Source organism: Rhinichthys klamathensis, unplaced genomic scaffold (genome assembly GCF_029890125.1).
Source record: "Rhinichthys klamathensis goyatoka isolate OS25496 unplaced genomic scaffold, OSU_Roscu_1.1 h1tg000168l_1, whole genome shotgun sequence".
NCBI classification, from domain to species: Eukaryota; Metazoa; Chordata; class Actinopteri; order Cypriniformes; family Leuciscidae; genus Rhinichthys; species Rhinichthys klamathensis.
The window spans coordinates 151,679-179,374 of record NW_026606699.1 but is presented as its reverse complement, the minus strand read 5'-3'; the positions used below and the strand labels follow the sequence as shown (position 1 = coordinate 179,374).

At 37.8% G+C, this 27,696-nt stretch overlaps 1 protein-coding gene across 1 annotated transcript; it reads right to left on the bottom strand.

The window, feature by feature from the left end:
• Positions 1 to 790: 790 nt before the first annotated feature.
• Positions 791 to 11,062, bottom strand: ifnlr1 (interferon lambda receptor 1). The gene is made up of 8 exons (XM_056259409.1): positions 10,972 to 11,062; positions 10,510 to 10,578; positions 8,852 to 8,972; positions 6,563 to 6,735; positions 4,625 to 4,791; positions 4,272 to 4,413; positions 2,339 to 2,463; positions 791 to 1,525 (listed from the first exon to the last, which is right to left on the bottom strand). Exons 1-8 carry the CDS (start codon positions 11,060 to 11,062, stop codon positions 791 to 793), a joined length of 1,623 nt encoding a protein of 540 aa, XP_056115384.1.
• Between the last annotated feature and the right edge of the window lie 16,634 nt (positions 11,063 to 27,696).

Here is a 27,696-nt window from a genome sequence, read left to right as displayed (position 1 = left end):
AGCATTATGTTTAAGAGGTGCTTTTACAGAAACGCCTCACAGGTCTGTAATTGTTTGTATTGAGCAGCACATTAAAAGTAAAGTCAAATCCTTCAAAGCTATTGTTAAATGTTTTGCTTTGAAGACTGAAAGCTGAAATGCATGACACAAGAGCTTTAAAGCAAATATTTAGTAAATATTCAGTCGCATCCAATGACCATTTCGCAATACATGAGATGCACGTTCATATGATGTAAAACACATTACGACAAGGTGTTTTTTGAATCCATTTCATATTCAAGTGTTTACATGCTTAATTTTTTCCTGTTAATCGGATCATTTTAGATCAACACCATTTTATTCTGATCCATTTACATGAAGATTTTTCAGTCTGATTGAGCCATCAACCCGATTGTAAACGGACATGTAAACGTAGCTATTGAAAATCCTGTTTATCTCTTAAACAGGTTTTGAACAGAATTTAATGCTGACTTTCACGTTTGTATGGTGACAGTCACCATGTATTTTAGGTTTGCCCACAATTTTGACTCATGCATTATGCATTATGAATCATGCATCATGCATTCATTTAATAAGTTAAAACATGGACATGTGGAAAAATGAAACGGGATAACACTTGTGAATACGGCAATGCTACAAATAAGCTTAGTTTCAGTCAAAGTGCACAACCAGTTTGAAAACACTCATTGCTTTTGCAACGAGCTGGAGAGAACCAACAGAAGATGTTCTGTCACCTGTAGATGACCATCAAACATCTCTTACTCAGATGAGCACTGGAAAGAGTGCTCGGTTAATTGCAAGACAAAGACAATCCCGTCCACTTGTCCAAAATAACCACGCCAACTCTAGGTTCCTCTCCATCCCTGAAGTCCTCCTCGGGCTCAGTTACGTCCTGCGGGTGGTCTGTCCTCAGAATATAAGTCCTCTGGTCTTGTTTTCCCTCCAGAGGAATCCCCGGCAGCCAGTTCTGCCTGTAGTTTGACGTCACCATGTCAGAAACATGTACAGGCAGATAGTCTGAGTTACGCCTATGAACTAGGTCAGTTAGTAAAGGCGCTTGTTCTCCAGTTTCCTGATCCGCATCTGGAGAACTTAGATCAGCGTCAAACTGAAATAAGCAGCCATGAAACTGCAGCGCACCATTTTCAGCGGGCCTAACTGGTACCACCAGGGTCTCGCTACTGCGTTCAGTGTCTGAAATGCTCAAAACGGGCTCCGCACCAATCGAATCCGAGCTGGTCTCATCTGCTCTGCCATCGGATGATGGTCCGTTGAAGCTCTGGAAGGGCAAACAGAGGCTGTAATGCACTGAAGACTCTCTGCTGTCGGGGACCGGGATGTCCTGTTGACATCTGTAGGGCTCCTGGGATGCATAAGCAGGCACATTAACCCCGATCTCTGACTTCTGCTGGGCAAAAATAGGCTGTGGATCACAGTTCCCAACAAATCCAGACCACACTTCCACTTTAGATATGTCGTCCCGGGGATTTGAACAAAATGGACGACTGGTGTTCTTTGACAGCATCTGTGAAAAAGCATCATAATTTAGTCTGCTGAGTGACTAGTTTCAAAAGAAGCTATTTATTTAATTGAAATTGATATGTTCTATACCGAAAGATTTTTTTTGGTCAAATTAAAATAATCGAAACACTTAATAAAAAAGAAATATGAAATATTTGATTTGTTTACCTCCATGTCATGTGACCATTAATCAACATCAGAGAACCGTAAACATGCAAATGTGTCGTTCAATTATTGATGTATTTACTCCAAAGACATTTCCAGTAAATATTGTAGGTCAAAGCGATTCGGCTGAATCCCTGACTTATGTACGATCAGATTGATTCTAGACTCCATGTATTTGAATGGTTTCATCAAACAACCAGCGGCCCACAAGGAAGTTTAAAACTCAAAGATGTTTTGTCAATGAAGCCAAATATTGACTTGATTAATCAACATGAGGTTACACAAAAACCCAAGCTGAGCTAGTTTACTGAACAAATATCAACATGCATGATTTATATTTTCATGTCACACGAATGAATAAGACTTTTTATAATATCTCAAATACCTAAACAGGGTAAATAATCCATGAAAGCACTGAAGTGCTCTAAGGGAAATCTGTGGCTGCTGATCTGGCAGCAGATGTTTGTGCTAGTCGTAATCGATATGATAAACTCATTTTGTGCTGCCGAGAGCAATGCGCAGATAAGACACAGTCCTTCAGGAGGCTTAAGAGAAACGCAACGCTCTTGTCAAACAGGACTTTTCACTGCCAGTGAGATGGTAAGTATGTTCACCAGGAAATTCCCAGTGCGAATATGACACAATGGCTTACCAGCACTTTGGGTAAGGAACGCTTTCTCTTTATAGACATCTGGCAAAGTGTAATGGGTAGAATGATCAACAGCAGCAGAACCAGCAGACCGGGCCACATTAATATATGAAACCTGGAATTTGGTGCTGAAAGACACAAAGATTGCAGATGAATATAAATAGAAATGTTTAGTCTGTATAGTGCACATATTAGGGTTTCATTTATTTTCAGCAATTTTGTGCACGTCTCATTTGATATGATTTTTTTTTGCATTATAAAATAAAACAGATCATTAAAAAATATAAATAAAATAATAAAATATCAAATTAATTAATACATACATAAAAACAAACAAATAAAATAATTAAATTGCATGTTGAGTTTAAAGGGAATTTAAAGGAGAACTCCGGCGCAAAATGAACCTTTGGTCTAATTACACATTGTTACCTAGTCAACCGTTATCTGAGATTTGTTTTCATGATTATCGAATGTAAAGAGTTTTATCTCTAAAAACAGTTTAGCCTATAAAGCTAGTATAACGCTAGTATATTGGGCATAGATCAATGACAAATAAAAATCGCTTGTTAATACCACTAACAAGGCTCAAAATAGCCCTACACTAACACGGTAGCATAATGAGGGTCCCTACCTTCAAACCGAAGCATTGAGAACTTTGTCAGTGTCCAGACAGTTTAATAAGAAGATATTTAAAACATACAGTCAACTTCGCGTATACAGGCAGAAGCCATCTTTGAAATACAGTCTCTACCAGTCGATCTACGAACGCCGATCCAAGTGCGCTGGTGAGATGTGAACGAGCTATGAGTTGTGATAAGGTGAGCGCGAACAGCAGGCTTGGATCGGCGTTCGTAGATCGACTGGTAAAGACTGTATTTCAAAGATGGCTTCTGCCTGTATACGCGAAGTTGACTGTATGTATTAAATATCTTCTTATTAAACTGTCTGGACACTGACAAAGTTCTCAATGCTTCGGTTTGAAGGTAGGGACCCTCATTATGCTACCGTGTTAGTGTGGGGCTATTTTGAGCCTTGTTAGTGGTATTAACAAGCGATTTTTATTTGTCATTACACTATGCCCAATATACTAGCGTTATACTAGCTTTATAGGCTAAACTGTTTTTAGAGATAAAACTATTTACATTCGATAATCATGAAAACAAATCTCAGATAACGGTTGACTAGGTAACAATGTGTAATTAGACCAAAGGTTCATTTTGCGCCGGAGTTCTCCTTTAAAGGGGTCCAATTATGCTGATTTATAGGCTCATCATTTTTTTGTATGTTTATATTCTTTAATGTTCCTTTAATTATATTTCTTATAATTTCCATTGTTGCAGCACCTGTTTTCACCTCCTGTCTGAACGCTCTGTTTTAGTTTCAGTTTCTTTAAAATCCACTTTCCGAAAACACAGTCTGCTCTGATTGGTCAGTAATTGGTCAGTCTGTTGTCATTGGTCTACCGCTAAGAGCTTGTGTCAGAAAAGTAACGCCATAACCGGAAAGCATCAGCTCTGGAGGCGTCCTGAGGCACTGTAAACATTACTGTAACTATGCTTATATGGCGTCAGTTTTGCCATATCAGTTTGAGCTACAATCTGATAATGACAGTCCAGAATCCGAATCATCTTCGCAAGCACAACTTCTTTTTTGCATACGGCTTGGGCGGGAGTTATTTAAATGAGTAATATTGTGACCTGTTCGTTCCGGAAGAAAACTCAAGACTACAATGGAGGCGTTTCAGGGAGTTCAGAAACACTGACACTGATATAGAGAATAACTTTATGCTTTTTTCATACTCAAACAGCAACATTACACACTAAAGAAAGTTAGATAGCATTATTGGACTCCTTTAAAGTAATGAAAGGAAATAATAAAACACTGAAAACTGAAGGTAGTTTTCTACACATCAATCAAAGCACAACTGTTCAATTACCCGAGTCATCCACACAAAAGGAGGCGCTTTCACTGTGAATGGACCTGGCGGGGTGTGTGAGTGTATAAACCACATCACCACAGTACTGCACGTCTGTTTCCATAAGCCTTATAAACACTGAGCGAGACGTGTCCTCAAATACCTTCAAAAACAAGACACATTTAAGATGTGTAGTGAAACGTCAAGGGACAATAAATGTAGACACACGCACGCACACACACACAAACACAAACATTTTATATAACTATGCATAAACATTTTGCATTTAAAGTTTTTGCTGTAAGAGAGCAGTAATAATATGAATCCCAATCAAACTGGATGCAAATGACTGAAGGAGAATCAAGAATAATCACCTTTCCATCCTCTGACTTGGGATGTGTCAGATGAACTGTGTACTTGACCCCTACCCGGGACATGACATTCTCAATAGAGCGATTCCAAGGGATCATCGGCGGGGAAACCGTCACATTCAGATGAGTTTTGTTTGACGCTACTGACAGCTGTGGTGCTGCCAATGTGGCTAAAATTAGTGAAACAGAACAGTGATGTTGATTTTGAGAAACCATCATGCAAATAATGCAATTTTAAAAAAAAAATATGATTTTGATAAACAGTTTTACTGTCGGGTTAATCAGAGTCCTGCATTAAATCCATCAGAGATCACTGATCTAAACTAGTGCTGTCAAACGATAACATTTTTTAATCGCGATTAATCACATTAATGTCATAGTTAACTCGCGATTAATCGCACATTTTTATCTATTCTAAATGTCTCTTGATTTCTTTTTGTCCCATTCTTTTTTCTCAATTTAATGCTCTTATCAACATGGAAAAGTGGATCGGCTTGCTTTGTGCAAATGTTTTTTTTATTGACTATACTGTGTTCAATTTCACACTAACATTCTCACTTGGAGCAAATAATCTCTCACACAATGTAACACTGTCCATCAATAAAAGGGTGAAAGAAATACTGACGAGGTCCTGATATTGACGAGGGGGCGGAGAATTCGCATCAGCTGTGTGTGTGTGTGTGTGTGTGTGCTTGGCCATCATCAAGTGGTGTTTCAGACTGGACGTGCTGCGATGATGATAGCTCAGTTCACAACGACAAAACACACAGATCACTTTGGTCTTGTCAACGGAACCATTTGGCAACTTTTTAAAAGTAAACTTTACATTCAGAATCTTATAGAGCTTGGCAACGTGACGTCACGCCATAGAGCGCCGCGGTGGCTGATGGGTAGTGCCGCCATATTGTGATGCCATCGCCGTTCCGCTGTTAATCTGGCAGACGCGAATCCGGACCGTTAATACATATAAAGTATACATCGATATTTAGATACATTTTAAAGTAATGGGAAGAACTTGTTGTGTTGTCGGTTGTAATGTCCGTTCACACGACCGACAAGGTAAGAAATTAGACAACGTATTATCTTTCTTTAGCTTTCCCGCCTGGAGGCAGAATCAAGGGAGCTATGTAAACTGAACGTGGGCTTCCAGAGACTTATAATTGCGAAATTGCTCAGCGGTATAGGCACTGACACCACAAACAAAATACGTAAATATATCAGGAAATGTGATGGGAGGTAAAGCGTCAGGGTCGCGGATCCACTGATCTTTTGGGACTTCATAAGGATCGACATTTCCAATAAAGTTGATTTTTTTCAACATAGCGTTTCTTGGCGTCCGGTAGGAGTTTGTCTCTGTACAATCCACCTTGTTTTAAACTATTTTTTAACATACTCAAATAAATAATTCATACAACCAACATGTGTTTCTCTATATATTGTTGCTTGGTTACCGTGGGTTACCGGCTTGTGTGGCCTCACAAAATGGCGGATACTCCCCACAATACATTGCGCGGTGACGTCGTTGGCATTCTCTATTGGCATCCATTTCGGCATCTCGCACTCGTCATCCACTCAAAACGTAACGTTAACCAACTATTTGGCCCGCTCGCAAGCCCAAACAAGTGTGTGTGGCGTGCCAGTTGTTTTGTTTCCAGTCTAGCTAGATCCGCTTGCGCTTTCAAAACGTCCTCGCGCGGCGCAAGCCATTGAAATGAACGGGTTTCATAGCGCAGCGCCGCGCATGCCGTGTCCTGTTGCAAAAGCATGTGAAAAAAAAAAACTACAAAGTTTGCTAGGCCAAAAAAGACCGTTAATCGCGCGATAAAAAAATTAACGCCGTTAAAATGGGTTTGCGTTAATAACGTGTTTAACTGACAGCCCTAATCTAAACAGATGATCACAAATATAATTCAAATGAAAGTCTAGATTAGAATATCTTACTTTGCCAGAATGGAGAGAACTTCACGTCACCCATGCACAGTCCACCGACAGTGATTCTGACATGATATTTAAGGCTCACAGAGGACGACACATCACTCATCACATCAGTCAGGTCACAAACAGGAGCGGAGATGTTCTGGCACCACGTCACTGGATGATATAAAGTCCCATAACTGCAACAGACATAAGAACAACAACACTGTAAATGTAAAGAACATTAAATAAAGATGTGCTGCATGTAACAGACAAGTAAGGGTTCCACTTTATTTCGATGGTCCACTTTAGACATTCTACTAACTATGAGTAACTTTGCAACTACATCACTCTTATTAGAGTATTAGTAGACTGTCAGCTTATGGTTAGGTGTTAGGGTTTGGTTAGTAGAATAAGTTGCCAAGTTACTAATAGTCAGTAGAATATCTGTTGGGGGACCATCAAAATAAAGTGGTAGCATATATTAAGCATACAGTCTACTAATACTCTAATGACAGTTAGATGACATGCAAGTTACTTATAGTTAGAAGAATGTCTAAAGTGGACTAAATACATTTTAATTGTACAATACAACTATTCTACACACACCCTGTATGCATGTGTCATATAATGTGTAATAATGAGTATCTGATATTGCATTATCTTTGGAACAACCCTTCATATAATAACTTAGTCAATAGACGCTAATTCCAATGCTCATACTCAATGCAATTATTTTAAGTGTGTAAAATCTCTGTTGAACTTTTGTTGAAAGAGTATTGAACGCTCCTGAAGCGATGGCCGGATGAGAGGAAGAATGAGAGGATAAGAGGTTGGACTGATGTGTGCCGGCGAGCAGCTCTGCATTACAGTCGTGGGATTATCTGGAGCTTCTGAAGCTTTCGTCTCTCATCCCGTCAGCCTCACTGACCCTCCCAGCATGCACTGCTGCTCCCTCCGTTCCCATCAGATTTATTTTTCCCCATCAGATTCTCTGCCAAGCGTAACTGTGACTGGTGCAAAAGATTGGGTGCCAAGGCCAGAGAGGGCCTGCAACGTTTCGCAGACGCAGCTTCTTCCTGCTCCGTTTCTAATTGCAGTTCACAGACTGGAGAAGAGATTCACAGCCGGGAGACCACAGCGTGTCCTTCACCAAAGCAATGTCATGATCTCGACACTTTGTGCTGTTATTCACAGAAAACAGAAGGACTGATGGGAAGGAATTATTAAACCCATGGCCAACTAAACCTTTATTTCAGTTATATACACACTGCCAGCCAAAAAGAAAAGAAATCGCTGTTTGGATTTAAACAAGCAAATGCTTAAGAGTCTATGATTGGATCATTATTGCATTGATTATTATTTTTCTAGCATGTTATATGTTTGGCAACAGTTCTTCTAACCCTAATTAATGAAGTGTGTAGCTTTTCATTTCTTAAACAACCTTGTAGGAAGACACATCATGTCCATATTCCAGGATGACAATGTTAAGATCCGGCGAATGATTGTGAGGAGCATGAAGAAGAATTTTCACACATGAATCCAGAGCTTAAATTCATTGAAAGTCTTTGGGATGTGCTTGTATGTGCTTGGACTCTTGCATTGTCAATACACGATCTTGAGCAAAAAATTGATGCACCTCTTGATGGAAATAACATCACAACATTAATATCCATCAAAAGGGGGGGCAATTTTGGTCAAGATCTTATACTATAATCATTAATATAATAATACATTTATACATACCGATACAAACATGCCTAGGAAGGTATAAATGCTAGGGATGTGCCCAAAGCCTAAATCTGAACTGGCATAGAAAATGAAAAATGCATTCTACGGAGGCCCTAAAGAGACATGGTTAGGCTTGCTGCGGTAGTCGGTTACATTACAGAACATCATATTTCACTTATCACATAGGAGAGATGACTGACAGGATGATGTCGGACGATTTGGAGCGCATAGATATTGAGTGTCACTGACAATATCTTATCTTATCGTGGTCAGTACCGCGCTCCATATACACAGAGTAAATGAAAGTGAAAAGCTATTTCAATACCTTGCCTATTGATAGTGGCTCCCGGATGCTCGCAAGTTATACAATATAATTACCCAACTATATACAGTAATTGTGAGATAAACGCAAAAGCATTCAAATATATTTTCTCTGTAGAATGCGTAATTTCCTTTTAAAGGCACTTCCTTAATAAATGCTGTTGTAAAATCTGTACTGTAAAAAGATCTGTACTGGACACATTTGCAAAGAAAAGACCAAAGAAAAGCAAAAGAAAAGGTCCAGCCAGGTTTGCTGTCACTCACAGGTTGTACTGAACACTGTAGAGAACCGTTTGACCTGGGATGTCAACAGCTTCCCAATGGAGAACACTGAAGAAGTTCTTGGACTTGACATACGCCTTGGTCAGATTACAGCACCAACAACCTACACACAAACAGGAGACGAGAAAAATAAAAGTGAGATGGTTTTACAGGTCTCGACTCCCAACTCTGAACATCTTCCATTTTGGTGTGATGATAGAATAAATCAGGTGACGATGTTCTAGACTTAATGTCTTTTGTCTAAAAGTAAGTGAAGGTTTTCCATTTATACCTGCTATGGTTACAACACACATCATAACAAACACCAGCACACATACACACAGCATAAGCTCCCATAATAATCATTCCACACACTAACAGGAGAGGAAACAACATCCTTTTGAGCTACATCCACAAACCTGCTCCAGTTCTTCAGGCTGTTTGAATCAATACATCGTAAATAGTATAGCATAATGCGATATAACCTTTAAACCTCAACTTTCCTTTTCTACTTTCAGCAATTGAAGGACAGAGTTTGATGAGTATCTGACAGAAAGATGATGATATAGAGTTGTGCTCAGTTCTCCATCGATCATAAGCCTTGATGAATAATCTCTTCACGTTTTGGTTTCCCTCGAGGAAAACTGAACAGCTCCAAACATACCAGCAGTGCTTATGGCTTTTGCAGAAAGTGTAAAGACAAAGCCCATGTAACTTCTAGAGACGGTGCAACACTCACAGAAATATGAATAAAAATAGGTTTTAATGGGTAGATAAAACTTGCCAAGTGGTCTGTAATTTGATTAAACTGAAATATAATACTAATGAATCTCAAGTATACAGATTTTAAATTACTTTTGTGCCTGCACAAATACTATAAACCAAAAAAAAAGAAAGAAAGAAGAAAAACCAACAACAACAACAACAACAAAAAGCATGAATGACCTTTAATAAAAAGTCTTCGAATATACTGATTTATTTATTTTTGCATTAATCTTCTTTTGCACAGACAGGAAAAATCTGAATCTGTACAAATACTATAAAATGCATTTACAAACATAATATTTATGTAATCTTAAAGTATGGCTAATTACCTGTAATTTTAATGGTAAAACTTTCAATTACATCAAATATCGGCATTTCGCTGTTTGATTAAAAAAAGGGAAAAATATGGAAGCTTGTATCCGCCACGGAATAAAAACAAGCTTCCATAGAAAATTCTGTAAAAAAATTAATAAAATACAGACCTGTACAATTAATATATTACCATTACCTATGTGGTGTAAAGTGAAAAATTTAGATATGCATCTCACCTGCAGAATATTCCTCAAATTAAGCCACCAAAATAAAAATAAGCAAAATCAAAACTTGCACTAATTGTCACACATGTGCAAGGAAAGACAGCTAAATAATTATTAAATCATTAAATAAAATAACTAATATATATATATATATATATATATAAATAAATTTATGTTTAAATAAAATAAAAACTCCAGTTTTGTGGCCAGTAAAAAATATTTATAAATATATTATTTAAATTTATTTTTTTATATAGAAATACTCAGCCCATCCATTTTCTCAATTTAGACAGCAAAGAAAGAAAAAAAGAAAAGAAAAATAGAAAAGTTATTTTTAGACTTTTTTTTTTTTTTACTCACCAGCACAACAGAGCAAAAAAATGGCAGCTCTCAGAGGCCACATATCCAGACGTGTGAGAATATCTCCAACTGAGAAACATCAAATAAAGATCCAGTGGTCAGAGACACAGTCCTCTCATTATTTCCTTGAGACGCTTCCAATAATTGTCATTTCCACAAACAAGAAAAATCCCATGGAGTCTTATGGTGGGACATTATTCGATCACTGCAAAACAATGACAGAGTCGCTTGCTTTACACGCTCTGTTCCATCTCTAACCGGTCTGAAGAAAGATCTACCCATCCTCAGGTGTAACTGTGAACTTTGGAGCGTCTTATCAGCACGTTCCTGTTTTCTGCTGTTGGCCTCCACCCATTAAGGGGCGTCTATTAGCCACATCTAGAATTTCAGGTTTTCACAGCTGAAAAACTGAAACTGGAAATGAAGCACTTCTCAGAAAGGCGTGGGAGAAAGGAAGCACACCTTCAGGCCGGGATGTGGAAGTTTCAGTTGGCACGTGCTGCTCTATATTACCTGTAATGACACAAAACACAATCATTTTACAGCATGACATCATGTGTAGAATGTGTGACTGACAAACAAAAGTTTAACCTTAACTACAAAAAGGTGCACATGCTGCAATAAGGCTCTGATCATCTTGACCTTTGTGCTTTATAAGTACTTGTCTAGGATTAGATGTATTTGCACGCCAATCAGTGGGATATTATATATATATATATATAAATATATATGTGTGTATGTATGTATGTATATATATATATATATATAAAATGTATGTATGTATGCATGTATAATATATATATATATATATATATGTGTGTGTGTGTGTGTGTGTATGTATGTATGTATGTATGCATGTATGTATAATATTATATATTATGTATGTATGTATGCATGTACAGGTCCTTCTCAAAAAATTAGCATATTGTGATAAAGTTCATTATTTTCCATAATGTAATGATAAAAATTAAACTTTCATATATTTTAGATTCATTGCACACCAACTGAAATATTTCAGGTCTTTTATTGTTTTAATACTGATGATTTTGGCATACAGCTCATGAAAACCCAAAATTCCTGTCTCAAAAAATTAGCATATCATGAAAAGGGTCTCTAAACGAGCTATTAACCTAATCATCTGAATCAACTAATTAACTCTAAACACCTGCAAAAGATTCCTGAGGCTTTTAAAAACTCCCAGCCTGTTTCATTACTCAAAACCGCAATCATGGGTAAGACTGCCGACCTGACTGCTGTCCAGAAGGCCATCATTGACACCCTCAAGCAAGAGGGTAAGACAGAAAGAAATTTCTGAACAAATAGGCTGTTCCCAGAGTGCTGTATCAAGGCACCTCAGTGGGAAGTCTGTGGGAAGGAAAAAGTGTGGCAAAAAACGCTGCACAACGAGAAGAGGTGACCGGACCCTGAGGGAGATTGTGGAGAAGGACCGATTCCAGACCTTGGGGGACCTGCGGAAGCAGTGGACTGAGTCTGGAGTAGAAACATCCAGAGCCACCGTGCACAGGCGTGTGCAGGAAATGGGCTACAGGTGCCGCATTCCCCAGGTCAAGCCACTTTTGAACCAGAAACAGCGGCAGAAGCGCCTGACCTGGGCTACAGAGAAGCAGCACTGGACTGTTGCTCAGTTTTGCATGTCATTCGGAAATCAAGGTGCCAGAGTCTGGAGGAAGACTGGGGAGAAGGAAATGCCAAAATGCCTGAAGTCCAGTGTCAAGTACCCACAGTCAGTGATGGTCTGGGGTGCCATGTCAGCTGCTGGTGTTGGTGCACTGTGTTTTATCAAGGGCAGGGTCAATGCAGCTAGCTATCAGGAGATTTCGGAGCACTTCATGCTTCCAACTGCTGAAAAGCTTTATGGAGATGAAGATTTCATTTTTCAGCACGACCTGGCACCTGCTCACAGTGCCAAAACCACTGGTAAATGGTTTACTGACCATGGTATTACTGTGCTCAATTGGCCTGCCAACTCTCCTGACCTAAACCCGATAGAGAATCTGTGGGATATTGTGAAGAGAAAGTTGAGAGACGCAAGACCCAACACTCTGGATGAGCTTAAGGCCGCTATCGAAGCATCCTGGGCCTCCATAACACCTCAGCAGTGCCACAGGCTGATTGCCTCCATGCCACGCCGCATTGAAGCAGTCATTTCTGCAAAAGGATTCCCGACCAAGTATTGACTATTGAGTGCATAACTGAACATAATTATTTGAAGGTTGACTTTTTTTTTGTATTAAAAACACTTATTTTATTGGTCGGATGAAATATGCTAATTTTTTGAGACAGGAATTTTGGGTTTTCATGAACTGTATGCCAAAATCATCAGTATTAAAACAATAAAAGACCTGAAATATTTTAGTTGGTGTGCAATGAATCTAAAATATATGAAAGTTTAATTTTTATCATTACATTATGGAAAATAATGAACTTTATCACAATATGCTAATTGTTTGAGAAGGACCTGTATATATATATATATATATATATATATATACGTATATATATATATATATATATATGTATATACACGCACGCGGAAAACACACACACACACACACACACACACACACACACACACACACACACGCACACACACACACACACACACGTGTATATATATATATAGCCTATATATATATATATAATACAACGAGTGTGGACTAAAACATTTCCTAATGCAAAGGAAACTGAGCTTGAAGAGCCAGAAACATTATTGCTCTCACTTATTTGTGCAGAATGTTTCAGGCTTTACACCATCTCTGCTCTTTGAAAGACGTGTCATCCAGCATGTCTGGCAAAACAACAACGTCCATCCTACTCTTATTTGCTGTTTGAGTCGAGTTCTGTCACAGAGACAGATGTGATTCCTCACAACTCCTATTTCACAGAGATCTGTCAGACAGAAGGACATTTTCGGCAAGCTATTCCATAAAATCACAGGCACCTTTAATCTCAAACAGATAGTGAGGATAACGGCGAAAATCCAGACAGTGAGTGTATAATAATCTGACACTCTCAGTGATGAGACAGAACTCGTGAAACATACAGAACAGGTAATATGATGCACCGCAGGAACAAACCCAGTTCCACTTTTCAGGATACTGTATCTTAAACACAATTTTGTAAAATTCAAATAAGCTTTTTCATGCTTGAAAAACAAACAATTATTGGACATGCACCTGTGGAACAGTCCTTTAGACACTAACAGTTTACAGGCGGTAGACGATTAAAGTCACAGCTCCAAAAACTTGGAGACCTTTCTACTAGTACTAACTCTGACAAAAACCCAGAAAGATGCCCAGAAACCCGGATCATCATGAGAACATGCCATAGTCCTGCTGCAGGAGACATGAGGACTGCAGATGTGAACAGAGCAATACACTGCAATGTCTGTAATGTAAGACACCTGAGACACAGTCCTTGGAGTGCGTACTTGTGTCAAGTTATGAGGTGTGCTTATATTGCACCATTAATCACAATAAAAGGAGACAAATATAAAACTATTGCGTGTTTGTAATTGCATATTTAATTCAAGTGCATTGGACACTTACTGTATATGTGATGTATTATTGCACAGCAATATATATATATATATGTTAAACTTTATCCGACCGCATGCATACAGTACGTATACTCATGTAGGGCGTTATATACAGTACCAAACATCCACTGATTGGCTCATTTCTGTTTTGACTTCAGACTGTTCTGAAGGTGCGTTTGAGTTTCATCTTCTGGCTGTGTGGACCGTCTTCCCCCTCCCGTCACTGAGACGATTCAAAGCGAGTGTGTCCTGACTCAGATCTCAGCAGCTTTGAAGCCAGTCATCGGTGGAGACGACAGATCTGAGCTCCTCTGCCTCAGGAAAGCCATCGCTGACTCTCCTCCAACGCACTGCTACTGTCACAGCCAAACACACCTCACGCCTCTCCAACACCACGAATTATTGTGTACCTTGATCTCGGCGGAGACGTTGATGTCAAGAATAAATGAGGCAGATCTTCTTCAGGGTTACATCTCATCATGACTGAGGCGCTGTGTCATATGGAAATTATGTTTTGCAAAACTGCAAAGCATCACGTCTAAAGGTTAAGTGTGTAATTCTGCACCACTAGCAGCACCAGAATGACAATCTGTAATGGTGTGTTCACACCGAACGCGAATTTAATTATTTGCGCGAGTGGATTACAAAGTCAATGCAAAGACGCGAATAGACGCATCATTCGCGCCGGGCGTTGCGAATGACGCGAATTGGGCGACGCGTTTGCCGCAAATGTCTTCCGCGCAAGTTGAAAAATTTGAACTGAGCGAATGTTCAATCGTCTAACTAGACGCGATAGACGCGTATTTGACGCTCTATTCGGGTTCGGTGTGAACACACCATACGTTTGAGTGTCCCGACTAGAAGTAGAATAACTTACTTTTGCTAGTTTAACGACGGGGAATAAACTGGTCGGTGCGCCAGGCGCGTGGTCTAAAAGGGTTTTCTCTATTCTCTTAATGAGTAATGAGTGTGTTTTGGGCGTAACGTGCAATAAACCAATCAGAGTCTCATCTCCCATTCCCTTTAAATGCCAGTTGCACTCGCGCCAAGGCGGATTCGCTCTTTACATGACGGAATTTGATAGTGGAAAGACAACGCGTCTCCAGAGGCAAACAGATCTGTTCGTGTGCGATGTTAAAGGAGGAAGCAGACCATCTACACTACAGGACAAGCCGGATTCCACCATATCTTTATCTATACAAGGCCTACACAATAATAATATTTTACATTGTAATCCTTTTATATATTTTTTTATATTTGGCATGTTTTTGTGCTGCTGTGTGTGTAATAAGCAGAGTGTACACACGCCGTGGACCCGCCTTTAGACGCACATTACTAACGCGCTCTTTAAATAACAAAACAAATATTGCGCCGTTGACTTTAGACCAGGTTTTTGTTGGTCAATGGCACAGTTTATTTCAGTTGCCTCAAAACAGCAATGCGCCAACAATGCGCCTGAACACACTTCGTTTTCAGACCAGCAAATGCATTTGTATTTAAACAATGTGGCGCAGGACGTGAAAATGATAACTGCGTCAGGCTGAAACTAGCTAAAAACACTTGCATCGCAAATGGCGCTGCATTGTGCCGGGTGTATGATCGGGCCCAAAATGTTGTTATGCGACAAGATTCCGGCAACAGAACAAGCCAAAATCAATCAAAGATCACAGCCAATCAGAAGAGCATGTGGGCGGAGTCTCTCTTCAAGCGCACTGCACTCGCAATGAAATTGATAAGTATACATCATAAATATTACACCATTTTAACATTATTAAAAATGCATACTGAGTGAGTCTGAAACAGTCTATGACATTAAATATACTTGTTTGTTCACATTGAGTGCTGCAGTGATGATGTATTTTTGTGGGACAAAAATGTTACCAAAATCCCATAAAAAAAATTGACTTTGGGACAATGGAACCAAAAGTATGTAATTCCTGCAGAACTGAGTCTTAAACATTCTTCCATTGTCGCTTTCAGTATGGTTATAAAGGTCTTACAAAATTATATTCAAACTCACATTAAATTCTTTTAATGGTAACACTTTATTTTAAGGTGACGTAGTTACATGTTACTACATGTACGTACAATAGTAACTAAGTAACTAAACCCTAAGCCAAAACCTAACTCTATAAGTAGTTAATTAATACTTACTTACAGTAGTACTTAAGTACAATGTAACTACATCACCTTAAAATAAAGTGTAACCCTTTCAACATAAAAAAGCACATAAACAGTATCTGAGAATATCACTGTCATACTTTGTATGTTGTTGTTCCAGCTGTGACGTCAGAAATAGAAACTGTCGCTTGTCGCATATCGCCATCGCAACTGGTTAGGACAAAAACTCTGATAAAGACACCTCAATATTTCTGTAATGCATTAGCAACAACAAAAATAAAAACACTAATTACAATATACAATAATTCATTTCTTAGTTAAGTTTAAAAGCAAAAAGTTTAAAAGCAAAAAAAATACTTCACATCATTACAGCAATTGTATGTAATGTGAATCACGACTGAGAATGAGAAAAAATATACAAACTTTTAATAAAAATAATGTTTAAAATAACTGTTAAAATAACTATGTGAATATATTTGAAAATGTAATTTATTCCTGTGATCAAAGCTGAATTTTCAGCATCATTACTCCATTTTTTCAGTGTCACATGAAAATCTTCAGAAAGCATTATATTATCACGGTTTGCTAATCAAGAAACATTTATTATTACCATCAATGTTAAAAACAGTTGTGCTGCCTTATATTTTTGTGCAAACCAGACATTTTTTTTGATGAACAACAAAGTTCAAGTTTAATTTTGGGGTGAAATATGATCTGTTTTTGTGGGATTCACTCTGATAGTATTTGAGACAACTGTGCAATTAGAAATTGAAATGCCAGGTAAGGTACATAAATAACCTGCAGGTTTCAAAATAAATCACAAAGAATAGCCACCTATGATGTCATGCTCCTAAATAACATCCAAGGTTCTTCTACTTCTCTAACAACCTTGTGGAAGGACCCTTTGTCAAGCGATTACACTCTTCACTTCCATCCAGACATCCCTACGGATAGCATCCCCCTTCCCACAATGTCCTTCAGGGATGCAAAAGCGTCATTCGGAGTTGGCCTGTGTGTGAACCACTGAGAATGTGAGAGGACTTTAATGAGAGAGAAGACGCAGCATTATCAAAATCACACCGCTATAAAATGCAAGGTGTTCTTTGTCTCCATGGAAGAAAAGAAAGTAATTACACAGCCCTGACAGCTGGATCGATAGCACCGTCGTATCCCTTGGAAACTGAGCTCACCTGCAGCGCTGGAGAAGAGATGAGCTCACACACACTCACAAGAGCACAGTGATAATTGGAGGACATGTCTAACCTCACACTGCTATAGTCATACCGACTTATTTTAATATCAGTGAGATACTATTATAGGTTTTAATCATATTTTGAATGAGTTTTTTTGTTAATTTATACAATTTATATAGGCCTATGTATCATTCATTTTTAGTTTCAGTTATTTTAGTACATTAAGTTAGGGTTACACTTTATTTCGATAGTCCACTCTTTACTACAAATAAAGGGTGTTTTCAGCATCAACGTCATAGAAGAACCATTGTTGGTTCCCCAAAGAACCTTTCAGTCAACACTTTTTCTTAGTGTGAAGAACATTCTAAATTCTTAAGAACCCTCTTCCACTATTAAGAACCTTTTGTGGAATGGAAAGGTTCCAAGGTTCTTCATGGAACCATCGATGCCAATAAAGAGTGTAGACATTCTACTGCAACTACATGTCAACTAACTCTCATTAGAGAACTAGTAGGCTGTAGGTTCGGGTTAGTAGAAGTTGACATGTAGTTGCAAAGTTACTTATAGTCAGTAGAATATCTTGGGCGACTCAAAATAGAGTGTTAGCAGATCTACTAATACTCTAATGAGAGTTAGAAGACATAGCTGCAAAGTTACTTATAGTTAGTAAAATGTCTAAAGTAGACAATTGAAAAAAAAAAGGTGTTGGCTAAGTTATACTAAGGTAACTTTAGGTTTAAAAAAAAATAAAAAATCTGTAATTAAATATGTTTTTTTTTTTTACACTTTTCGTTTTAGATTTAGTAAACTATACTTGTTATAACCCTGGTAACCAGAGGGAACATTTTTTCATTCATAAAAGAAAAAGAAAGTCATCACACTCACCTTCATGTTGACTTTTCTGAGACTATTTTCTGACTTCCATGAAGCACACAACAAGATGTTCCTGAGTTTCTGTGTTTCTGTTTTTCCATACAAAGAAAGTGAAAGATGGATGCATATTAGCTGGACCAGCCTGAAAAATAACGATAGAGATTTCAAAAACATTTACAAGTTGTTTGAGCTCCAGCAGAGACATTCTGAACACAGTTTGAGACATTGTTGATCTTTTCTGAAACTCTACAGGAGATGAGCACGATTACTGGGGTCTATTTAAGGAGAAACATCTGGATGACAGATGGAATGAGACGGACTCTCATTTAGTTCTGCATTCAATCTCACTGCTGTCTAAGAGAAACAATTGAGATATTACTGAGATGTCATTTGTGATTTTTCTTTTCTCATGGCACAACCCAGGCAGCTCGATTACACTTAGATCGATTTTGTCTCTGCCTGACGGATCAAACCACTGACCTCCAGAAACATTTTCCTAAATTCCATTTGCAGTGACATTTTCCTTAACTATTGATTACGGCGACACGGAAAGCATGATGAATAACAATAGCTCCTGTAAAATGCAAAAAAAAAGCCAATTAGGCCTATCTGGGCACTAAAATACTTTGATATTGAAATACCGCCGCTAGACAGAGAAAAGGCAAGATGCATTAAATGCAAGACTGTGAAATCGCTACCCTTTAGGGTATGTGAAATGATCAAAATATGCAGTGAACTGCTGCTTCAGATACTGTACGCACCTCACCGATCCGCTCAGAGAGGATGAACGGCCTCTGGGAATTCTGCTCCTTTATGCTGGAGCGAGTTAAACTTCAGAACACAAAGAGAAAACAAGGTAAAAGCACTCGTAACTTTCAAGTCACTTAAGATCCTCCGTGGCAAAGCTTTTAAACAATGTCAAAATCCGACTGAACACCAAAGTCAGAGCCCAGAAGCAGCACAGCAGCACAATCGCACACGACGTGCTCAGAAGTCTCTCTCGCTGATTTTGTACTTTCTGAAGAAATGACTGAATTCTCTTGTCTGTGGTGCTGTGGAATAAGCTGTATGGAGCTGTGGCACATGCTGTATGGAGCTGGGCCATACATCAGATATGCATGATATATTTGCAATCATTTTGCTGGCAATAAAAAATGAAGGTACTTTCAATATTGTTATTATTTTAATGTGTTTTTATTTATTTATTATTCATATAAAGGCCAATTCACACCGCACAGACAAACACCAGCAAACAAGTTGGATTTAGAACTTCATGAAAAATAACTCATGTTCACACTGCCCCAACAGAGACTAACAAACACTGATTGAACATGGTCAGTCAGGTGAAAACAAACCCTGACCAACACCAACAGACGCCGACAGGGGGTAACACACTGATCAGTGTTTGTTGGTTTTTGTCTGTGTGTGTGAATTTGCCTATGGTGTGTGTCCACTGGTATGGAACGAGCGTTTTCAATTCATTCCTATGAAAGTTGGGCTTCACTGTGAATTGCGTGATTGACAGCCGACAGAGAAAGCATTGAGAGCGTCCGAGAGCATCAAAATGTTGTCCAGGTCTCGATTTTATGCAAATAGCAAGCAAAAAACGGGGATGACAGCCAATCGCGCTGAGGTTCAGATTCTGACCTCTGTTTTGAGTGTTAAAAATATGGTCGTGCCGTAGTTTATGCAGGATTTAGTGCGTAAATCATATTGCTTACGCATTGTACACTTTGTTATATATATGTTAAATATGGCAGTTTGGATGCTTTCATTGTGATTATACTGGCTGGGTTTACAAAAGTTTATAAAATGGACTTATAGGGCATTCAGAAACAAAGCTTTCCTCTTTCCAACTGTATTGCACGTGTGCTAAAAAACCCAGATTAAACACTTTAGGCATTTTAGCGTTTTGCCGCTGAAGAGGACATTCACTGTGAAACCCATGCATGTAGACACTCATATATGAGAACAATAAATCACTAAAATTGTAAAGTACTCACCCTCATGTCATTAAATGACACTCTAATATAACAACAGTTCATAGTGAACACAACTGTCAAGGCCCAAAGTGGAGTAACAACAAAAAAGTACAATAAAAACACAGTCCAAAGACAATATTTTAATCAATATGTGGTGCTTTTATTTTATATAGTATCTGCAGAAATATTCAATAAAATACAATACAATGAAAAAAAAAACCGTGATGCTTTTATTTTACAGTTTCCCCCCAGAACAACTCTGCAAAAAAGCAATAAAATGCAATTCAATGCAATGAAAAGAACAAAATCCCAGATCCGCACTGGGCCTGCTCTTAGCTCACTTTAAGCTTTAAGTTATCAGTCATGAGTTTCAGTCACTACACAGTTCTACAGTATGTCAAACTGACTCAACTAACATCGCAATGCATTAAACACATGCATGTGCAGTAGATGTTGCAGACCAAGTATGAATCATTATCAGTGTCAGCATCTTCTGTCTTCAGGAGTTCAGACATCATCAACTGCAGGACTTCATTTGTCATCAGGGAAGTCCAGCTATTCCATCTCCATGGAGAGAAACCTCAGTTGAACCGTTTTAAATCCAACTCAAGGTGAAGTCACCCGAGAGCTGTTATAGCATGTTTTCCTATAGGGGACATGGGAGATCAATACGGTAGTGTAATACTGGATCATCATAGCTGCTTAATTCAATAAGCAAAACACACCTTGAAGTGTCCCAGAGGATTTAGCTGGCGCACTGTCAACCAAAGCCTTGCAAGTGTAGACGGTCTGCCCCAAAGCCAGGCTTGCACAGAGACTACAAATGATTCCGTCCTGTACTTTATCAGTGCAGACCAGATTTTAGATAGTGAGAGAGGTGGACCTTCACACACACGAGGCTATCTCTTGTTCATCTTTATTATTACTAACGGTAGACCGTGCAGTCATGTACATTTCTCAAAGAGACAGCTAAAACTTTTAAGACGTATTTGTTAAAGGGGTCATGACATGAGAACTCACGTTTGCTTTGATCTTTTGGCATATAAGAGGTCTTTGCACCATTAAAACATGCTGGAGGTTTCAGAGCTTAAAACATCTTCCTCATTATAAACAAAGCATTTATTTAATCAAGATCCAAAAACAGCACGTTATGATATTGGGTGAGATGTGACATCACACAGACAAATACATTTGCATATGCCCGCCTCCAAGGCAAGACATCGACCAATAGTTTTACATCCTCGCCCACTTAAAAGCTGACATTTGCCTACAACGGATGTGAAAAGCAATAAAACACATTATAATCACTGACGCTGTCTACACTGGATACAGTATACAGATTCACTGTACTCCACACACTTGAATCTGCAAACAACAGGACAAACGGAAGAGTAAATAGAAGTGTAAAGGAAGGTCCTGTTTAAACCGGTTGTTTGCTTCTCTGCACAGACTTCAGACGGATACCAGCATCAGGAACAAGCTGGTTTATTTTTAATGCCGTCCTGAATCCCGTTGGAGGATTATATGTTTGTTCGGAGCTTTTGACTGCAAATTGTTTTGTAAACAAGTCAGTTTAATGAAGAGTTTGCTAAGAAACTTTTGTGACAGATGAAGCTACTATGTATTGGATCTGACAGCAGCTGCATCACAAAACACTAATAATGAATTGCACTTATACCGCATTTATTAATCTTTGTTAATTTTAATTTCAACATTTACTAATACATTATTAAAATCTTGTTAACATTATTAATGAACTAACAAAGATTGACAAATACAGTAACAAATGTATTGCTCATGTTAGTACATGGTTGTTGATACATTAACTAATGTTAACTAATGAACCTTATGTAAAGAGTTACCCAAAAATTAAGGGTGTGTTCACACCAGGAAAGTCCGATAGTTCACTTGCTTTGGTCCGGACCAAATAAATTTTTTTATTTATTTTTTGGTACGGTTTGCTTTCACACTGCTCTTTTTGCAAGTGAACCAAAATTTGTAAACAAAACCACACGTGTGCTAAGGTCGTCCATTCATTGGACAAGGATTCTCAAGTAGGGAAATCAGGAAGTGCAAAAAGGCTTAACGTAAATTAACGCAGCATCATCCTTGTATTGTAACTATCGTTACATTATATGAACTGCAAATGCTTCTTTTTTTGCATCTATGCGCGATTAGACTAAAGAGAACGCTCTGTATGTGAATGTCCTGATGCACACACTCATTCATTCATTCCATCCCAATGATGCACACACACGACGCGCAGAAAGACGCGCAACAGATGTAATGTAGTAGGCTACAAGAGATCACTTTCCCATAACGCAACTCCGACTACGGAAGCCTGTTAACTCAAAGGCGCAGTGCTTTCTTGCAATTGGGTCGGTTCATGTTCACACCGTAAACGAACCGTACCAGAGTTCGTTTGGAACCGTACCGAGACCACCTCTTCAGCTGGGTCTCGGTTCGGTTGTTTGGTCCGCGCCCGAGTTCGATTGCTGTATTCACACCTGCCCAAAAGGTCCACACCAAGAGGGGAAACGAACTAGAGTTCGATTCAATCGAATCAAACAAGGCAGGTGTGAATACACCCTAAGACATATTTGTTAATTGAAATAAAGCTTAAATAATTTTTGCATTTTTGTTTTTACTTACTGCAGGGTTATTATTGTAAACTAAAACTATTTTAAAAAATAGTTCATTAAAATAATGATTAAATAAATATTAGATGGAAAACTTAATATTACAGTATATAAATCATATAAAATAAATAACAGTGCTTTCTTCATGACTACTACAAACTCAACTAAGTTTCCTGTGATCCTGGTTCCACTGATAGGCTTTAAAGTGTGTTTACGCTGTGGTTACATCACAAAGGTCACACACAGATTTCAGAGTGGTATGTTGTTGGTATGTTCACTTCTCTAATGTCACAAAGGAGAAGAGTTAACTTCTCTAATCCATGTACACTGAGTGCTTTGTGTGGTGAGAGACAATATTCTCTCAAAAATCACGAGATAATTTAACACTCGAACCACTTAACACTGCAGGAAACCAACATAGACTTTACAGCGGTACGCTTCAGTGAGCAAACAATGGTTGTTTCATGTTTAGCCTACAGCTAACAATGCACTAAAAACACACATCACAGATATATTCAATGAAAGCAATGCATCCATCTTTATAAAACCAACATCTTATACAGTTACAGCCGCACAATCGCTCCAGAAAGTGCATGTGCATATCATTAACTACCTTGATCATTTTTTTTGTTGTTGTCCGATTACAGCTAAAAAAGCTGCTATCTACTACATAGTTGGCAAGATATAGTGCAAACCTGCTGATACTCTGGTTTTAGTTTTATCAAAATTGGAAATGAGAATGATGGTCCACTCCAATGAAGCATTGCAGATGAGATGAGTTATTTGGCAATAAGCTTTAAATATGCCATTTATACTTATAGTCAATCGTTTGATTCAGTTGCATCATTTGCAATGCATCATGGGAGTAGTTCGTTAAATTTATTCCACAGTCTCTAGTGTCTTTGTATGATATAAAACAATTTTTTAAACTTTAAATCAAAGTTGTGATTCATCTCGGAGCTGGTTGGTTTGGTTCATCATGGCGTTGAATCTGTATTTAAGCCCTGAAGAAATAGGAAGAAAATGAAAGGGAGAAATGTTTCCGGAACCAAAGCTGTTGAAATCGTGGCCTCACTGCTGCGCTCTACTTCTCTTCCCAAGAGTAAACACGTCATTCACATACGATCAACTCAACGGGAGGCCATCCAGAAAACACTGCTATTGTGGACCAGATGCATCTTTTACACCGCTTATTATAACACATACAGCTATGAGTCTAAATCCTGTGCTGCGTTCAAAGCCATTGTCAAATATCTACAGGTTAACTAACAGCAAAATTGTTAAACTGCATTATAATTACAATTTACACTAACTGCATTTGACAGATGCTATTATATGCAAAGTGTTAAAAAAAGCGATGTATAGTTTTTATTCATTTTTATTTCAGTTTAAGTTTTAGTTATTTTAGTTCACCAAATTGTAAATTAAAATGAGAATGTTTCCTTGATAACTATCAGAAAAAAAATGCTAATAAACAACTGGTTAATAGTGATGACCTTTGTTCCTCAAAATAAACTTGAAACATCCTTTAACTGATATAAAATTATATATTCACACTTTAGTTTATGGTCCAATTCTCACTATTAACTATGAATTTTGCCTCAATAAACTCCTAATTACTTCAGATTAATAGCAAATACTTTTAGGTCTAGGGTAGGAATAAGATTAAGGGATGTAGAATAAGAGAATAAGCCATTAATATGTGCTTTATAAGTACTAATAAACAGCCAATATCCTAGTAATATGCATGCTAATAAGCAACTAGACGGAGACTAGTGAGAATTGGACCATAAATAAAGTGTTACTAAAATGTTTTTTTATTTTATTTTTGTAAATGGTTTTAGTTTTAGTACACTAACTCCAGTGACTAAGTAAACCCACAGGGCTTGTGCTGAAAGATTAACTGTGGTGCACACTGTGTATTAGTATGCCAACAGTGTTTCTCGCTGAATATAATATCTTTAAGATTAATGGGGCGAAAAAGGGCAGAGCATTGTACAAACACAATTAACCCCATGTGCAGTCCATCATGCTAATAGAAACACCTACTGTAGAATTATGGGATATTTAGCTTTTAAATAGCTCAAGAACATAGGAACAAATGATTACTGAAATCAGTAAGCCTGACCCATGTCAACCAAAGAAATAGCGGGTTTCTATTCCTATAACGCTTCTATAATAAGTCCTGCTCGATTTAAGCCTAAATGACAAGACACATGTGGCAAGAATATGGAAGACTGAAGACCAGCAGACATGCAGGTCGCATACGGGAAAACACACACACACACACACGCAGGTGAACATCCCTCATGGTCCAACAACGCCTCTGGAGTACACAGCACAAACCGAGACATTTGCATTAATAAAACAATAAGCCACTCGAGGATGCTATAATCCGCTTCACATTGTGCATAACAACACACTTTAATTTGGGTAAAATCACTTTAACTCACAGCCTCGAGTGGCTTATTGTTTTAAAACAGCAATATGTTAAAAGACACCAATGTTACAAATAAGTACATTTTTATTAAAGGAATATTTTACTCTCCAAAATGGTGTACTCACCATCATGTCAATCCAAACCTGTATGACTTTCTTTCTTGTGGAAGATAAAAGAAGACGTTTAGTGGAATTTTCACACGTTGCACTTTCATTGAATGAAATTGGATGGTGACCAGAGCATTATAATTTTGGGTAAAATCACTTTAACATACGGCCTTGAGTGGCTTATTGTTTTTTCTTAACTGCAATAAAAGACATTTGTTCTGTGGAAGATAAAAGGAGATGATTAGAGGAATGTTCACACTGCTCTTTCATTAAATGAATATGGATGATGAATTCATATCAATTCATGCAAAATTAATTAATTTTGTTAACTTTTGTTAAGTTGACTTTTTAACCAGTATGTGTGCTATATAGAGCACATATAGCATAGATGTCTCGCATGAGTGCTTTTTCAGAGTTGATGTCTACATAGTGTTCAAAATTCATTTCCAATTCAGTTCCTTAGTAAGCAGATGTATAGTAGACACAAGTGCACTGGGTCTTTATACTCTTTTAAGAACAGTCTTTTGTTGCCTTCCTATAACCCTTTTGTGTGTTCTTGGTACTGACTGTGGCTCAACTGTAACTTCATTCACTTCACTGATAGCTTCTCTCAGATTTGCTAACCTCAGCAGAGAGCAGCCTAGCATGGGCGCTAAGAAATGAGAGAAGCGATTCACTGGAATATATTCGCTAACCTTAACCGTCCTCGTCCTTTCACTTTTGTGCTTGGCGGAATGTCTTTGAAATTCATAGAGCTGAGCAGAAACTCTGAGGAAGAGAAGCAGCGAGAGTTCATCTGAGGATGACAGATTGCTTTGGGGTTGCCATTTGTAAGAAAAACTGCAGCTTTCTGAAACCTTCTTGTGGGGAAACAAAGAGATCTTGATCACTCACACATGCACTTTATCTTCTGTGTGCTGCAACTCGAGTTCACACATGTATAAATGAGAGAAGATACTCATAGTTCCCCCTCAGCAAATGAATTAATCACAAACATATGCTGCGTTTCAGACACAGACGCACTGTAGTGAGTAGTTTGAGGGGATTCAAATGCAGGAGTGAATCCCCTCAAACTACTCGTTTATTTGCACACGGTATATCTGAATGTTTGCAATAAACTAAAAGGGACATTTCATATTTATAACATTTATGGATTTGTCAGGTGCTTTTATCCAAAGAGGAACAAGAGCAATTCATCAAAAACCCAACAATATTCATAATAGACAATGACAAAAAATGTAAATACAACCCCAAAATGTAAATTTCATCATTCCAAACCAATATGACTTACTTTCTTCTGTGCAGGAATAAAAAAAAATAATAAAAAAAACATAAATGACAAAATGTTCAAATTTTTGGTGAACTGACTATTTAAAAAATATTGTTTTCAGTGGTGGATGAGGAAAGCAAATCAAGGAATTTAAATACAGAAAATAAAATATTACTCCAGTAAAAGCACAAGAACTCGTTTTCAATATTACGTAAAAGTACAAAAGTCATTGATTTTTAATGTACTTAAGGATTAAAAGTAAAACGTGCTGATCAATGAAGCATGTTTATTATATTGCAGCCAGTAGTCAGCAATAATAAGAAAGATTAGGGCAGACATTTAATAGGTGTTGATTTGCAAATAAGCAAACGTTATATTTTATTAACAAAACTTATCATACATTACACTTATTACTACACTCATACACTTTTACAGCAGATTTAGTTCTCAAAAAATGTAGTGTCACGATTTTCATTTACAATAATCAATAGCCTACTAAAGTTCTCCATTAACTTACTTTTATCGCTACGATATTGTGTGAACCAATTTCACAGGTCTGTTGGAAAGAATCGTCTCGTTCACAAATCGGACATCAGTATTGCTTCTCGGTTTGGGTATCAGGTGGCAATTTCTGCATGATAGCAATGTTTTTATAAAATGAAGTGGAGCAAAAAAGTACAAAATTATGCTTTGGAATGTAATGTAAGTAAAAGTTTCCCAAAATAAAAATACTCTGATAAAGTACAGATATTTAAAAAAAATGTTTAGCCTACAGTAAGTAAACTAAGGCAAGGCAAGACAACTTTTATAATAGAAAAACAATATTTTAACAGTTACTATCCATCATACTGTCATTTTTGACAACGCCTGTAAACAAGAAACATACCTGTAAATGGCAACAGTTTGCTGTTTTTTTACCAAAATAATAGTGACCACAAACTCTTTGTCCAGCAATATTTAGTTAACACTACTGACATGTTTTGTCTATACTTGTTAAGCTGCT